Source organism: Phaenicophaeus curvirostris, chromosome 1 (assembly GCF_032191515.1).
Source record: "Phaenicophaeus curvirostris isolate KB17595 chromosome 1, BPBGC_Pcur_1.0, whole genome shotgun sequence".
Classification (NCBI taxonomy): Eukaryota; Metazoa; Chordata; class Aves; order Cuculiformes; family Cuculidae; genus Phaenicophaeus; species Phaenicophaeus curvirostris.
This window is the reverse complement of record NC_091392.1, coordinates 50,803,322-50,820,279: the sequence shown is the minus strand read 5'-3', so window position 1 is coordinate 50,820,279 and position 16,958 is coordinate 50,803,322. Positions and strand designations below refer to the sequence as shown.

Sequence of the window (16,958 nt, the reverse complement as noted above, 5' to 3'; positions counted from 1 at the left end):
TATTATTTTATCTAGGACTTTTGTTCCCCCTTTTATCTCATACCTATGAGCTTTGAGACTGGGGGAAGACTTTTTTATTTGCTTGTTATAAAGACCATTTATACTGTCATCACTTAGCAGTAAGCAAGACTGATGAGATGATGTTACAGAATAAATCTCCTTTAAATTTCAGTGGGTTTTTTGTTTGTTTATTTTAATTAAAGAGTGTGAGAACTTTGCACTTATGGGAATTCTGCAAATAATCAGACTTCTTTTACCAGAAAATGTAATGCTGAAGAAAATGCTACAGTGCAGTTAAGTAGGAGCTGTTAGATGTTCTGTGGTTAAAAGAACAAAACCCAAAACCAGCACAAAAAATAGTCCCCAAGTTCCAGGTGTTGTACATAGCATTAAAGACACCAGTACAATAGTAATAATCTGCATTAAAAAAATACTAAAGTCAGATTAAATGCCAGAGTTTAGATACAGAAATTTGCATAGTGTTTGCTGTAGGAGGCTGCAGGAAAGTTGGGAAATCAAATGAATACAAAAATGCATACTAAGTAGTACTTAAGAAAAGGAAATACAGACGCAGGACTAAGTAAGCATGGAATTGTACTTGTCAAAGTATGCTCAGACACTTGAAATTTAGAGGAAAAAATAATAAAATAGTTTTCCAAGAATGGCTTGCTTGCTTCTAAAATTTCTGATAAAAGGTTTAAAGACACATAACAGACAGCATTGCATATTACTGTGTGAAAGAAATATTCCACACTCTGGTGTAAGAAAATCCTGTTAGTCCAGCTCAACAGAATTTTCAAAGGCTTCAAAAAATTATTCAAGCTTTTATGTTGTAGAAGAAATATTTTAAAATTGTACTACATTTTGGAGGTTTCAGGGTCTATTCATTGACCCAAACAGTAAATTCAGTCTTACCTTCTTCCATGCTGTCCCTGAATGAACCTGAATGACTAATTGCTCGTGGTCTCTCTTCTAAGGACGTAGCACTGCCACATAGTTGGGAGTCATCGTACAGATCAAAAGAAGTGTCTTGTGCAGGGATACTGTTTGAACGCATCATACTGGGTCCGGGAAGGTTAAACTGAGATAGGTTGGTTGGACTCACTGAAATACAAAGCTTTATTAATAAAGCACATTTCTATTACATGAATTTTGGTTCTTTCACAGAAATGCGAAAAAGATGATCTATGAGAAGCTGGACTGGGATGAGACTAATTCTGTAAAACACATAGTAACACTAACACTGGTGTCTGAATACACACTTGTTCACTTTGACAGCCCAAGACAGAAATCAATGGGAGAAAATCAAAAGTTAAAAGTTAGCAGTTAAAAAGGAATAAGGAGTTGTAAGTATTTTTTATTAGTCGCTCTACTACTAAATCAGTTTCTGCATTTTTATTGTTATCACGTACGTATATTACTGACTGCTTTTAAGACTATCTTTTATTGGCATATGGTGAATACATTTATCCTTTGATATTCCTACTACAGGCCAGTTGAATCTCATCATAAAGGGTTATTTGAATACCCTGATTCTCTTTATTTTTAAAAAATGTATTGAAACATTGGCTCAGCTTTGCAGAGTGCACCTTGGAGTAATTTCTTCTGTGCATCCACAACTCCAGTTACCGTTCATAAGGTTCACATTTCTACCCTTTTTTTAAGGTTTTTTTGGGTGTGAAAGCTGATTTTTAAGATTGAATGGTATCTAATGGCCAACAAGCCCTGGTGATTCTATGATTCTATATAGGAATGGTTGGACTCGATGATCTGGTAGGGTCTTTTCCAACCTGGTGATTCTATTCTATGATAATAAGTATGAATATTCTGATCACTCATGGTTGAACTCCAGAACAGTGCTGATGAATATATTTCAAGCTTTTACAAAGTTTGTTTGCAAGAAAGCCTAGTTACTGTTCACCTGGATCTCATGAATGCAGTGCCTAGGAGGAAAAGCTGTCTACCCAAATTTAGCCTACATATTTGGACTTTTATTTTAGATCATGCAAGATATGCCTTATGTCATAAACTACCAAAGCAACTGTGTTGTAAAAGCAAATTAATCCACAGGGTTATGATAATGGAAACAAGAAAAGGACAATGAGAAAATAAATGTTACCACCCCCCTCTGATCTTATTGCTCTCTGCTGCGAGTATAAGAACTATGAACAAAAAGAAAAAGAAGATAATTGTAAGCAGAAAATGATAGAGTGAGAGAAACACTTTAAAAAGAGCTGTCTGAAACTACTGCAAGTACACAGAGGTAATTCAAAGCAGTGGCTTGCTTAGCAAGGATCCAATTTCATTTTTAAAAGTGGCTTTGTTCCACTTCTTTTTCCGAAATATAATAAAGACCATCATTTGTATGTCTGATCAAATTGCTTTTGAGTGACTGTAACCTATAGATGCTATAAGCTGTGACAGAGTGATGGGAGTGTGAATGCTTCAAAGGTTCCTGCTAATTCCCCAGTAAAAGCCTAAAATACAAAACCTCATTGTGAACCTAGGTATGTGTCCAGAACAGTGAAAATAAATGTTTTTTTATTAAACGTTACAGGAAAAAAAAGAAAATTGTTAACAAAACTAAGTTTCTGTTGGATTAACTTGAAACAAGACTTAGAAGAGTCAAATCTAAATCTTGACTTGTAATCAAATAAATCTAAAATGTGACTCACACCCTATAATATTGTATTGTAATCAAGGATAGGACATGGATTGGGCCAGTGTAGCTAGAGCCAGGTCCAGCTGGCGAAACACACTGGAAGACCTATGTCAATGTAAACCTGTATATGGGAAAAAAAGCATTGTTTAGTGTCTGGGTTGCCATTCACTAAAATCACTGAAAAGAACCCTACTGACTACATCCTGAAAGATGAATAACTTTGAACGAGAAGCTGATTTCCAGCTCTGCCTCAGATTTTCTTCTCCTTGAACAAGTCATAGAGAATCTGTGCTTTTTCTCTGTATCTAAAAGAGGAGGTACCCTGGCCTATGCCATGAAGACTACTGTGAATTTCCCTGCATTAGTGAGGTGGCACAATATGGTGATAGAGATGTTCATATAAATTATGAAGTCTGTCAATCTAAGAAATATGAAAGGTTGAATTTTATGACGCTATTCTAGAGTGGGAGAAAGAGTGAAAGGAAATGGCATTTACCCAGGTTGGAAAAGTGATATTTTCCAGTTGCAGATGAAGACATAGCTGAAGGAGAAACAAGTGGGGACTGACTGCCAGTGTCTTGCAGGCCTCCGGTTGAATGGGAGCGTAGCCATTCCTTGCCTTCCTCCTGACTCGTCTGCCGGGATGATGGAGTGTATCTGAAAAACCACAGCTGACATGCTTAAAACAATGACAAGGTGACAATTTGGAAAGAAAAAGGTGTCATGTAACTACCCTTCACCAGTTAGACAGAACAAAAGCTTTGGAAAGTCTACTCAAGTAATTATCACCAGGGATTTTAACAAGGTTAAATTCAGAATCTTAGTACAACAGAAAAAGTACAGGACTTGAAGACCCTTTTCTCTTTATCCCCCTCCCCAAAATACCTTTCCCTTCCTTTGCAGAGATATTATAATAAACCATAGAAGACAGACAACTGTGCTGACAGGAAAGGATTTTCAAGGCTATAGGAAGTGTACAGGTTGATGCAAAAGCTCGGGAGCTGTACGGCTAGGATAGGTAACGGACAGACTCGAAGCCAAGAAATGTGAGTAGATGCTTACAAAATTACATCTGCTACAGATCATGTGGGCAATTGGTTAGAAGACAGGAGTAAAACAGGCCAAAAACTCTGAATAAGGAGTTTGCAACAGTAAGGACAGTTACTCATGGTTATACAATATGATCTGCTGCTCTGAAGGCTACTTGGCTTTATGTCCTGCCCAAAACAGGTGGTGGGAAAGAGGTAGGAAAAATCCACAATTAGCAGAAATAAATTCTCTGGAAGAAAGAATTCTGGCAAACAATTCATTCATCGACTGTTTCCTATGGCAAACCAATAAAATAAGTGCAACTTAACACTTGGGCTAAGAGGGAGAACTGGTAACTCACTGCCCCAGCCTCTTTTGGCTGGGCTGGAAGAAAAGCAATCCTGACAGTGGTTAAATATTAAAACATGCAAGCATTGTGGGTCTTAATCAAGAGACTGCTTTCAGCAATGTCTGTAATAGCCTGCTTCATTCAGCACAATCTCCTGCTAAGAAATGAGCACCTTCCTAACCACTGTCATGAGTCATCAGTGTTCCCCAAACAGCAGAGCAGAAAGGGCTTTTGATATTCTGGCTTCAGGCTTGTGAGGCACAAGTATTTCTGCTTAGAAAGCAGATTAAATGAACGTGTAAGTTCTCATGTTGCGTTTGGGGTTTTGTACAATATTTTACAGCATTAAAACATCTTGTCCTGATTAAATATTTACTTCCTTTCTCCTTTCAAAAAGACAGCTATGATCTTTGCTTATAAATGTGGTAAAGCAGAGTTACCCAGTGGTTATCAGATCAGAAAGACGGCAACATGAGAATTCAGGATCTGGGTCTTGGTCTGGGATCTCTGCATATTAAAATAAAACTGATGGTCTTTCTCGGATAACTGATCAGGCTTATATGCCTATAAGCTGTTTTCCTGCTCCATTTCACTTTCAGCTTTCAGCCACCATTACAGTTGCACAGCCACAAACCTCAATCATCCCATTGTACCTTTGCAATGCCTCTTTCACCTCTTCCAGCTTTTCCATTCCCTCTGAATCCAAAATGATTGTTTTGGGATAACGGGAAATTTGATTAAATTCTTAATAGGAACAGCTGGTGCAGAAGAGCAGAAGGTGCTTTCTAGTGACAACACCTTAGCACTACTTTAAAATTCCATAAAATTTACTAGTAACTCAAGAGATTTAATGGTGTAATTTCAGTGACTGGAAAGTTGTAGAGTGTCTGTGTGCAGGCACATATTTCTTTGCTTGCCAAATCTCCTTCCTGGATTAGGGAGATAGGCTGCCATGCCTAACGAGACCAGACAAGTTAATTAATGATCCCCCCTTTTAACTGGGGAGCGAAGAACAGAGTGGATGACTTCTGTTTACTGTGAAGAAGACAGCTCTAATTAGTGGGGAATTAGTAGCAAAGTTGGACAAAGTTGGTCCCTATTCAGCAATGCTAGCAGAAGAAGGAGACTAGCTACAGCATGGCTCGTTTTATACTTGAAAACTTTGGATATTAAAATCAGCGTTTTCTTACCCTACCCTTTACTGGATTTTCAATTCAAATTGCATAAGTGTTTGCATTTAGAGTTCAAGTTCAGATCCACCTCTAAAACCTTGTTCTTCTCAATGTTTTCAACAATTAGTCCTATTGAATCGCAACAGCATCTCGTTCTGCCTCATCTAGTTCTCTAGGATTCAATGCCTTTTAAGATTCACTGCATAAAGAAAATATCCATAAAACTTTCCATTAAAGGAAATTTATTCATTAGGCAGATTTGGATATAGAAAGTCCATTGTTAAAATCTGTGTTTTCTGGTTTGAATTTAAATACCAAGAATTCTATTGCAAACAGGATCAACAAAAGGAGAAAGAAAAGGAAACACAGTGTAGAAAAGGTTACAGGAAAACAGAGAAGCTGCAGTCATGCTTAAAGAAATATATACCTTAATCCCTTTTTGGGTAGTGTATTTCTGTCAAGCTGTATGCTGTTAAAACAAAAAAAATCCCTAAGGAAATACAGTAAACAGGACTGTTCAGAATTACAAACTTTAAAGGTCTAGATTTGTATGCATAACAGAAGGTCATTTAATGCTTTTTTAATATATCTTTCATGATAAACCCCTGACTCATTGGAGGGACAATAGGACACAAACTGCTTGACATTCATTTTTCACTCAGATATGCTCTGGTCTGGGTCAATAGTAATTTGGAGACTGTTCAAGTCAGAAGGAAGTTCTTCCTTACCATTTCTAACCTTCCTACAGCTTCACCCTGCAATCTGTGTGAGAATCATATGGTCACAGTATGAATCTTTATTTTTCACAGCTGCCCATGATGCCAATAGATTTCCGAAAGAAATGAAGGTTGTGGCACCTGCTAAGAGGCCGCATGGCACTGCCAGAAGCCAAATGACAGCTCTGCATGCAGAAAAACATGATAGATATACAGATAGCTGGCTTTCTGTTGTTGTGGGGCTCACATAGCAAGGTGATGGGGACAGTGAAAAGTGGCACCAGAGCAATGCTGTTCCATATTTCCACAAACACGGTGGCAGAATGGACGATTACCAGAAATCTACGGCTGAAGTTTTTCTAATTTAAAGCCCATCACTAAGACAATACCCACTAGGCCTACTGCAAATAAGTCATTTGAATAAGTCATTTGGGCATCTCCTCATAAAGACTTGGTAGCTCTGTCCCTGACTAGCGTGGATTGAATTTGAACTAGTTTTCATCAAGTAAGTGTTGCAATGTTAAGAACGAAAGTTAGCATCACCATATGGATTAAATTGCAAAATGGTTTTAGAAAGATTCCGTATTACATATCATAATCACACCTCTGAGATCAACAGTACCTTAGGACCATTCCTATGCAAGAAAACTCTCATGTCATTATTAAAAGTCATTTTCCATTGTGCGCGGAATGCTGGGCACCTTACTGTCACGTAATCTTGATCCAAGCAGGTGTAGGCAGTGAAAACACTGTTGGTATTAAACATCTAGTACCTTTAGTGCTCAGATTAATGGAAGTAAACCACTTTCACTACCAGAAAGTTTTATAAGCCATTTTACTAGTTTAATCAAGAGCTTGTTCTGCATGGGGAGTAAGCAAGTGGAAGGATAAACATAGGATTTCAGCACAGTCCCAGCAATCCATATGAGAGTAGTCATTTCCAGCATTTTGCTCCCAACTTAACTAATAGGACCAAGAATGGCTGGTAAAAATGCAACATAAATTTGAATGCATGAATCACTTTTTTTTTTTAGTTCCTTAGAGAGAGCAATAAGGTCTCCTTCATGTACCTTTACGCATCTCTAAATTTCAAACCAAATAAGCATCATCATAAGAACCACACCAGTTTCCTCTTTAAATACTTCAAATATCCTAATGAACAATACATTTTCTACTACTTTAACTTGAAGTTCTATGTATTTCAAAATAATCTATAACATATTATCTAAAAAATAAAGGAACCAAACGATGCTCCTTTAAAACAATCCACAAGCCAAAATTTAAAATTAAGTCAGATAAATAAGCTAGTAGTGACCATAGGATTTCACTAAAACATTTTCAAAGTCAGATACTCAAAAGAAATAGGGGTGAATATTCAACATGAGCATGGAGTTATTGCAACTACATAAAAGTGAGTGTAGCAAACATTCATTCTGTGTTTTTAAAATACTAAATTTCATGAAGATGCTCCTAGATTTCAGATAATTGCATGAAACCATTAACCATGGTTCCATATAACTACCAGCCCAATAACTGCCCATATCTTTTTGGTATCTGAAAGCATTCCTTCACCAAAACGTGGGTATATTACTCCTACAGAAACTGTATTTTTGGTAAATAGAACTGAACTGACCTTAGTATCTCTAAAGATATGAAAAAACCCCAGTCCTTTCCTGAAAGAAGCAATGCTTACATGGAAATCTGCCTCTTCAGCTCAAAACAAATGCTGATACAAGACGAAGATGAGAATATCATAGTATTCCTGAAACTCCCCTTTGCCATGTCAGTTGCAAAAAGCAGTCTTGCAGGAAGATGTATGCAGATGTAGGCTGACATTATCAACCCCACTGTATCTCCGCTTTATCTTTTCCTTATTTTGCAGTGCTGAAATCATCTGCAAGTTCCTTGGGGAAAATTACAGGGAGCCTTACAGTCCTCAATATCCTACCTGCCCTTGGTGCTAAGGTTAACATGGGAAAGGGTCATAATGCCGTATCCTTGGCTTATATCTAATTGTTGCAAAGCTAAGAAGCACCAAGGGAGATCTAGGACAGGCTGAGCCAAGCTGATATGGCTCTTACAAATGAGTTTCTATGAATGGCTGAGCACACAAGAAAACTTGATACATGATGCACTCTTTCACACCTTCAAACCACAACCATAAACTATGATGATGATTTAAAACAATCGGAAGTCCTGAAGAGCTTAAGTGGATTTTACTGTGATTTTATGGTCCCCATAGCTAAACATTCCTTTAAAGTAAACCAAAGCAAGCCAGTCACATAATTAGAAACCACTTTCCCTCTGCTAATCTTAAAATTCAGCCATTATTGCCATTGAGATAACTGTATTGCCATTGAGATAACCTACAGTTCCTGTATTTCCTCATTTTTTATGCATCCCTTGCTATGTTGCTCAGACCAAGCAGAAGAAAGACACAGATCTGCAATGCCCAACAGCAGTTTAGGATTCAATAGAACTATTGGTGATGTGTCCGCATGGAAAATGTTATCAATTAAAGCAGTAATATTTTAACAATTAACCCCAGTAGATGGTTTTATTTTAGAGTATAAATACTTGTATAATTTCTGTTAACCCCTCTAAATTGTTGTAAAATAAAATACAAGTGTCCTTCCACATAAGGAGTTACACTGATATGACAACAGTCAACTTGTCTAAATAAATACTTTTAGTGTAAAACCATCAAGAGTCTGGAGGGAGATGCCAGTTTTGCTGAAAAGACAAATATTTCGCTAGTATTTACAGAACCTATTTTCTGGTTATTAAAATGCAAAAGAATCTCATCAAATGACACAGAACTTTGACAATGTATCAAGCCAGCTGTTATCAGGGAGCTCTATGTTTATGCCATACCATGGCTTAGTGCGTAGCCTGAAGATTGCATGTAGGCAGCATTTGATCATCCCTGGAGTGACGGATGTGTCAGCAAATGTAGCAGAGACCTTGCAGATTTGCTCTCTTCATAGCAGGTGACTGCTTTTTTGAAGGCAATTGAGGGCTACGCTCCTTAGCAAAAAGCAGATGCACCCCGAGATTTTTGTCTCATTTTCTAGGTTCTTTCCAGTTGCATCAACTCTTTCCTAAAACTTGATGTTCCAAAGTCTCCAAGTTCAAGTTTTAACATAAAAAAGGAGAATGAAGTAACTACTTCCTAAGACTTACATGTAATACTTTCATTTTTAAAATGCTGGGAAACACTTCGTTCCACCAATGGCACTACAACACTTTAGACACTGCCTCCTTTCTTTTCCATTTTGTATCTGTGCAAATATATCCTGTCCTGTTATATCCCTTCAGGCTAAGAAACCATTGATAAGTAGTCTTTGATGACTCTTTACCTACCAGTCAATCAATCACCTTACTTTATTTCACTCATTTGCTTATGAAAGTGTTATTTGAAATAGCACCATAAGACTTACTAAGTTCAGGATTTCTTATTGTATCTACTAATTACTTTCCTCTACTCACAAAGTCATTTTTCCTGCAAATGAATTAAATTAGTCTTATTTTAAAGGCTCTTAATGACTAATCCCATGTTATCTGTTACTTAACTCACTCTGTTTAAAATTCTCTGTATCCTTCCAGGAACCAAGGCAAGGTGGTCCTCCATCCCAGCCCTCCTCACTCCTTCCTCAGCACAGACCCTTTGAAAGCTCATTTTCAGCCCTCATGACTGCAGGACTATTTCAGACTGTTTCTGAAGCAGGGAAGTGAAAAGTTCATCAGGAACAGTAAACTGAAATGATCTATAACCTTTTCATTCCCTCTTAGCATGCTTGCCATTAAATGAAGTTTAGCTATCAAATTGCAGTTAATGCTTCAATGAAGCAAAACCATATTTATTCATATAATCTGCTAATAGCTTTCTCTTCTTTTAGCTTTCCACAGGCTTTCTCTGTATAGACTTTATGTCACTTTCTAGTTGTATCTCATTTTGTGCTTTACTCTTTTTGATTTTGCCTCTACATTGTATTACTATATCCCACTATACAGACTGCTCATTTAGTCTTTTGGAGGCTCTAAAGTGACCAAAGAAAAAGAATAAGACTCTTTGCAGACGATTTCTTACGCCATGCCAGTCTACAACTCCTATTGCCAGAGACATCTCAAATATAACCTGAGTTTACAAAGTAGAAAGGACGTAATCTGTTGTCAAAAGTATCTATCTCTAACATTACAAACCAATGCTTTTGTTGTGAAAAAATACTTTGATGCATGTAGGTTTTAATGTATAAAACAGTTTAGAAATAATACAGCACTTGTAACAGACCTTTCAGAAAAATCAAACTGCAAAAATGCTATTGGGGATGTCATTCAAGAAATCACACCATTTTCTCTAGGTACGTGTATTTGTTTTGAGGCCAGATCAACATGATAAACGGCTCTCTCTGGACTTCAGTCATAATATACCCATAGGAAGAAATCTGAAACTTGAAACAATTGCCAAAGGCAAAGTATTTGGAGCCACTGAAATTAAGTCACTGAAAAAATACATAAAGTATTAGTAGTAGGGGTTGCTCAGGAGCTTATGCCAAACTGTTAACATTTTAAATGCGAAGTCTAACATCCTCTGTAGAAATATAATCTTTGGCATAAATTCATACTCTTCCACATCATTCTACTGAACTCATCATCAATACATGTAGCACTAAATATTAGTGAAAGTTTTAATAAGCTAAATATTAATAATTAACATTCTAAGAAATATCATCACATTCGGTTCATGGCACACAACACAAATTTCTATTTAAAACTTGAAGGCACAGTGCAAATTACAAGTTGCAATTATACCAGTAAGAGGTGTGATTTTAGCTGATATAGTAATACTTTTACTTTTTGTTGTTACTTTTGATTTTTTTTCACTGAAAGTGAAATATTTCCATGAAAAGGATTGGTATTGAAAAAAAATCTCTGGTTTTATATAAAGGGAAAAAAATCTTAACATTGTATATAAAAGATCTTTTTTTCCAATAAATGATTGTGTAGTTAAAAAAAAAAGTTTAACCTTAAAACATTTAAAATATTTCTGACTGATTCAGTGTAATTTTGATTTTTGGATCAAAGATAAATACGATACTTAATATTGACTTTTCAGTCCCCAGGTAAGATAAGGGTTTCATTATCAGGTCTTGAAAACTTTCACGGGAAGTGAAAAATGTTTACTGCCTAGCCGAGATTACTTTTTTGTCTCTTGCAAAAGTCAAATAAACATTTCACAAAATTAATTAAATAAATAAATAAATAAATAAATAAACAAACAAATAAATCATAATAAAAAAATCTTGATACAACTGCATCAGATTGGTTGCACATCTTTAGAGCATAACGTAAACGGTAAAACATCAGCATATCAAAAAGACCTTTAACAGAGTGGACAAAATTCCTTTATTGCTTTCTTTTGTTCCAGACACTTGCCAGGACTTTGCATATAGCGAGGGGCTCATCTTGTGAAATGCCTCTCTGCTAATGAAACTGCATTTTAGTAAGAATCCATGTAATGATTACTATGTACAAAGCAGCTTGCCAGGGCAAAGTATTTTAAGGCAAGAACGGTCAGGTGAAGGCAGGCCCACCAGCTCTCCCTGTGCTTTGAGCCACTGGGGAAAAAAGTGGTGGGTTTCCACTGCTGGAGATATGTTAGCAAGAGGGCAGTGATACAGCTTTGGAGATGCCAATTGCTGGGACAGAAGGCAGATCCAGCATGCCGTAATCACTATGTGGCTGTTAGATGTGCTTTTAATTAGACAATTTTCCCCTTTTCTCTGGCTGTTCTCCAGAACAAGGGAACCAAAAAAACTTCTCAAGAGAGAAAAAGTGCTTGCAAAACCTTAAAAGGCATTTGATTCCCAACTTCCCAATGCCTTTCGGCTTTCTTTTCTTCTTTCCTTCCTTTTTTACACAAAGGACTAATTTGCTAATTAGACAGTGTCCCTTCAGGAAAACAGGAGGAGGGTTTATTGGTTTGGCTTCTGTCCTTTTGCCTCTCACTGGTTTTGTGGTCACTGTATCTATAGGGAAGCTCACCTTTCCGAAAGAGTAGATCTGACGCTTCCAGTCCTCATGAGCAGGCTCTGAACCTCCTGAGTGCTTGTTGTCAGTCCAGAGAGAGAGCCATGATGGCTAAGAGGAAGGTCAATAGACTCGGAACTGGTGTGAAGGCTAGTCATGGACTGGTAACTTGGTGTGTCCTTACTGCCCGCTGAAGAGCTGCTCAGGTTTGCAGCCCAGACAAGACCACCTGATGTGAAAGAATGCACTGAGGCGGGACTGGAAGCCAAGGAGTGACTTAAGCTTACAACATCTGCATTTAAGTCCGAAGGTTTACTGAAGAGGGGGCTGCTGCTACCACTTTGCCCACCTGCACTGCCCATGCTGCCTGTGCCCGAGGATGGCGATTCCAGGCTGCCTTGCCGTGCCAATGTGGTACTAGGGCTGGGCATTGCCGATGTGGGTTTCACACCTTCAGTACTGGGTGCAGAGGCAGCTTTACCACTTGCCTTGGCACCAAACAACCTAAATGTAAAACAAATAGCTTTAGAGAAACTAATAGCCACATTAAACATTAATGGCGTAACATCCTAAGAGCCAAACTACACATTTTTAATTACCGCTACTAAAATCATGCCTACCTAGTTGATCAACCGCATCGCAAAATTAAATTTGCTTAAGCATATCACAATATCAGAGTTTGTTTCATTAGCAACAGCTCTCATTCACTCCTGTTCAGATGTGCTCTTTGCACATACAGACTCTCCCAGAGAGAAGCAAAATAGTCACGTTTTTGTCTTATTAGTGCATAAACAGATTACACTTTCACCCAAATTCAGTATTTAAGCATTCTACAGCTAAGCCATTAGCTTTTAAACCCCTTACTTCTCAAATCAGCTAAAATGATTGCAAAAACCACTTGCGGAATCCTTCATTGTTTAATAAACATCTAAGTATTTGTGTAAAATTTCCCTTTGTTGTTGTATTGCACAGATGGTCATGCAGTCACTAGTCATGTAGCAGCCATTCAGACAGAATAAACTGCACCAGAGCTAAAAAGGCTCTGTTTGACCCCAAGGAAAGTCATGACAGAGGTGTACTTCATATAATTGCTTCTAGCAATTCTGTAGAAGAAAATTTACAGGAATGATGAAGAAAAAACAAAACCTAAATGCTTTAAAACTGTTGAAATAACAGGTTGCATGATGGCTTAATGTCTCGCTGGAAATATTTTAAGATACAGTCAAGGTGCAGCTCATATATTAGTAAGAAATAAATGCAAAATTTATTGTGATGTGAAGTAATCATGGCTAACAACATAAGAATCTGTTTGAATTATTACCAAGCCTACAAAAGCCAGCTGCAGCTCCCCAGCAGCCTGGAGATGCTGTTTTGGTAACTATGCACGAGAGGGCACTATTGGCTTTTTTCTCCAACGGTGCAAATGCTCCATTCGAATTTATACTTCACCGAGATTTATGCTTCCAGAACTGCTACAATAGGATATTTCCAATTGAAAATTAATTTCTTTTTTTTTGGGAGGGGAGGGTGGGTGGGTATGAAAGATGTAGAAAAGCTGAAGCTGCCAGCAAAGCGAAAGTAAATGTTTTATGTATCTGTATAGCTCTTCAGTTCTCCAACCAGGCTATTATGGCATTGACTTTCTAGTAACAGAGTGTTTTTATCACAGTGCAGGAGGAAACTTTTTTATGCCTTCATATTCAGTAACAACTTAAAATCATAGAATATCTCAAGTTGGAAGGGACCCATAGGGATCACCACATCCAACTTCTACTATCCTGCAAAATGTTGTTATAGGAATGTACCTACAATACAAAGAGTTCAAGGAACAGCCATTTCAGATCTGGGGAGGTCTTTAGACATTAAAGAAATAATTGCATTTTGTGACAAAACATGACCCTTTCATTTTTTTTTAACTTGGTTTTCTGTTTGCAATAAAATATGCCCTTAAAAAGACTTTCTGCCCAGTGCTTTAACACATTGAAAATCTCTGCCTTATATACTGCAACTTCAGGAATTCATAGAAAAGCACTAACCTTCGAAAGGTCGGTGAGGCAATATCTGGGTATTTGGACCCTGGCTGCCTAAGTCCTGGTGTGCCAGAAGCGCTTGCTGAAGTTGGGCTGGATTTGGGGGAACTAGAGAGCGAGACACTCTCAGAATCAGATACAGCCACTTTCTCTTTTTCCTTGTCTGTCTGGTTGATGGTGACAGGGCTGGACCGCCCGGATCCAATCTTGCTTGGCTCTCGCAGTTTGGTGGCAGCAGCACCTGCAGACTTGCTGCTGACATTGGAGTCAATGCTGCTGGTGCTGGAACGGTGGCCACCCCTGCCAGGGATCCCACTGCCGCTGGATTTCGATGGGCGAGGCAAACTTCGATACTGCAGAGTTGTCTTTGAGTTTACATGCAGGATGCCATCATCCTGGTTCTGGGAACCATCTAAGCTTGTTTTCCGCCCTGCATTGGACTTCCCACCGATGGCTGAAGATTTTGGCATTTTTCCTAGAGTCGCCGACCCACTCGTGATTGTTGCTCCGCTTGTGGTGATTATGGTAGAAGATCCCATCCCAGACTTCTTGAATCCAAAGGACCCAGTAGCAGTTGATCTTCCAATGCCAGAGGGAGGCTTTTTTCCTTCATCACCACTGCTTTTTCCTGCATCTGATGGAGAGCGCTGAATGGAGGCTCCTTTCAAAGGTGTTTTCACTTTTTCTGAAGCTTTTGCATCATCTGTTTTTCCTAAATAAAGGTATATTTGAAAAGGTCACTTGTGTTTATGCTGAAATATCTCAATATCTAATTTTAACACTATATGGTTACAATTTCAAAATGAAAAAAATACACATATAGAAAAATTACTCAAAGAAAACTAATCAATTTGGTCTTTAGTTCTCATCAGCAGTCAGTAGCAGGTATGACACATTATAGGTAAGCATTAAGTATTGAAGCTTGAAATTCCCCTGAGAACTTTCACTTTCACATAAAGCTGGAGAGCATAGACGTAGAAAATTATCCTGAATGAACTACGAAGTTTTTTGCTGTTAATAGTATTTCTGTATGAAATAAATAATATTTGAAAATAGAATATGACATATAACATTTACAGAAGTAGGACATTAATTATGAATGTAGAAGTTAGTGGAACTTGTTGAGTTCTTTGGTTTTCACTGATTACATGTTTTAGCTTATTGGTAAGGTTGTTCTGGCTTTAATTACATAAAATTATCAAGGAGAGATTATGCTATCATGGCACAAATTGTCTTGATCTATAACAGTAACAATTGCATGTGTTCATAGTCTTTGTCATACACTTGATATCTTTTCCAAATTTTTTATTTTCTGAGAAGCTATCTTCCATACTGCACAGACATATACTCATTTATTTCTACCTAATGCTATTATGACATTCAGAAAGGTTTAAATACCATATTCTCTTTTGTCTTAAAAGAAAATATCCTCTTCTTATTTTACAAACAGACAAAAAAATATAATTTCTCTTCTAATTTCTCTTCAAGCACCTACTGTATGCACCTAATAAGGAACAAATATTCAGCATAATGAAGTATTTAATTCACTCTTCAAGTGATTATGGAAGTTTTGGAGGCGGCTGGCTTGATTTCTCCTAAGCAAATAAACTGTAATAAAGAGCAACACTTACAAGTCAGAACTAAATCCAGCCACACTTTTATCCAGTGTGCATTTTATGCTACACAAACACACGCACATGCCAAGATATGGATCAGACTCCTACACAGTGAACGCACAGACTGTCGGTATATGCTTTAAAAATTAAGGCCTCAGTTCTGTGTTGCACAGCGTCTACCTGCCCATCTTCAGCAAAACAGATATGGGAAGCAGCTTGGCATTTGGTAAGCCTTTTAGTATCTCCCTTTTAAATTGCTATTACAGGTGTAATTTCTGCATCCACATGTATGAACACTGAACATGGCAATGCTCCTCAGGGATTTATAGACCAAACTGACCAATGTTTAGCAATTCCAAATTGCAAGGATCTGAATTTATTCTGAGATCTTTGTTAGTTGCCTTTACAACTGGGAGCTAAAGTACCCTCACGCAGTATTTCCTTATGACATAACAAAGGTCTAGCAAATGTCCTACAAAGAATTCATCTAGCACTGATGAAAGTGTGTAAAAATTTTTTTTTTAGTTTGGAAACTAATTTTGAGTCCCCTCACTTGATTGCTACATCTTTTTATCTCAGCATCAAATCTTCGGCTGTTTGTATGCATATGTTCAATTATCAAAGGTACAGGTTATCTAGAGAACAAGGATAAGGCAGAGATGAGTCCAAAAATACCTTTAAGAATTCCTTAACAGTGGCCGACATACTTAGATGATAGTAAAGCAAAATGCACTCACAGTTTCTGTTATGGATACATTTATGTGTGATTAATAAACTACTGCTATGCAGAGAAACAAACTAAGAGTTATTGAGAGAAACAAATTAGTATATTATTGCAATACCAGCTTGCAGTCATTTATGGGAACTACTAATACGCTCACAGTTCCTTGTATCTGTCACACATTTACAATATCCATTAATTATTTTTATACTAATTTTTACACTAAGATTCCCTACTGCTAAAAAATGAAGTCTAAGTATAAAGCCTTAATTTTCAGTGTTGTAACCTGAACTACGGAAGTTTCATACCCGGGGTCTTGAGTGCACTTGTTCCTGCTTTGTGCCTGGACTGAGTTGTTCCTACTTGCGCAGTCATGCCTCTCCTCCAGGATCCAGTCTGTGAAACAGAGAGAGATGCTTTCTGGCCCGCCTTTTCTGACTCTTCAGACAGTCCCGAGGGAAGGCCTTTCCACTTGCCACTGCTCTCTATGCTGTTGTCAAAATCTTCTTCTGGTTTCTTCAGTTCTTCAGTGCTGCCCCAAGTTTCACTGTCTGTAACTGAGCGCTTCTCCGAGTCTGTCTTCAGCTACAAGAGATTTGCATGAAAAATGGTCAGTCTCAGAATCTTCAGTAT

At 37.6% G+C, this 16,958-nt stretch overlaps 1 protein-coding gene across 11 annotated transcripts in view; it reads right to left on the bottom strand.

Moving 5' to 3' along the window:
- Positions 1–16,958, bottom strand: part of NAV3 (neuron navigator 3) — a 563,826-nt gene that overhangs the window by 50,157 nt on the left and 496,711 nt on the right. For 8 of the 11 annotated variants that reach the window (XM_069858034.1, XM_069858023.1, XM_069858043.1 and 5 more), the window contains 6 exons: positions 16,634–16,910; positions 13,995–14,700; positions 11,974–12,462; positions 5,640–5,681; positions 3,159–3,319; positions 916–1,104 (listed from right to left, as the gene is read on the bottom strand). In XM_069858034.1, the coding sequence (XP_069714135.1) occupies positions 916–1,104; positions 3,159–3,319; positions 5,640–5,681; positions 11,974–12,462; positions 13,995–14,700; positions 16,634–16,910 (1,864 nt within the window). The remainder of the gene's footprint in view (positions 1–915; positions 1,105–3,158; positions 3,320–5,639; positions 5,682–11,973; positions 12,463–13,994; positions 14,701–16,633; positions 16,911–16,958) is intronic. The other 3 variants (XM_069858001.1, XM_069858061.1, XM_069858071.1) reach the window with 3 other exon arrangements.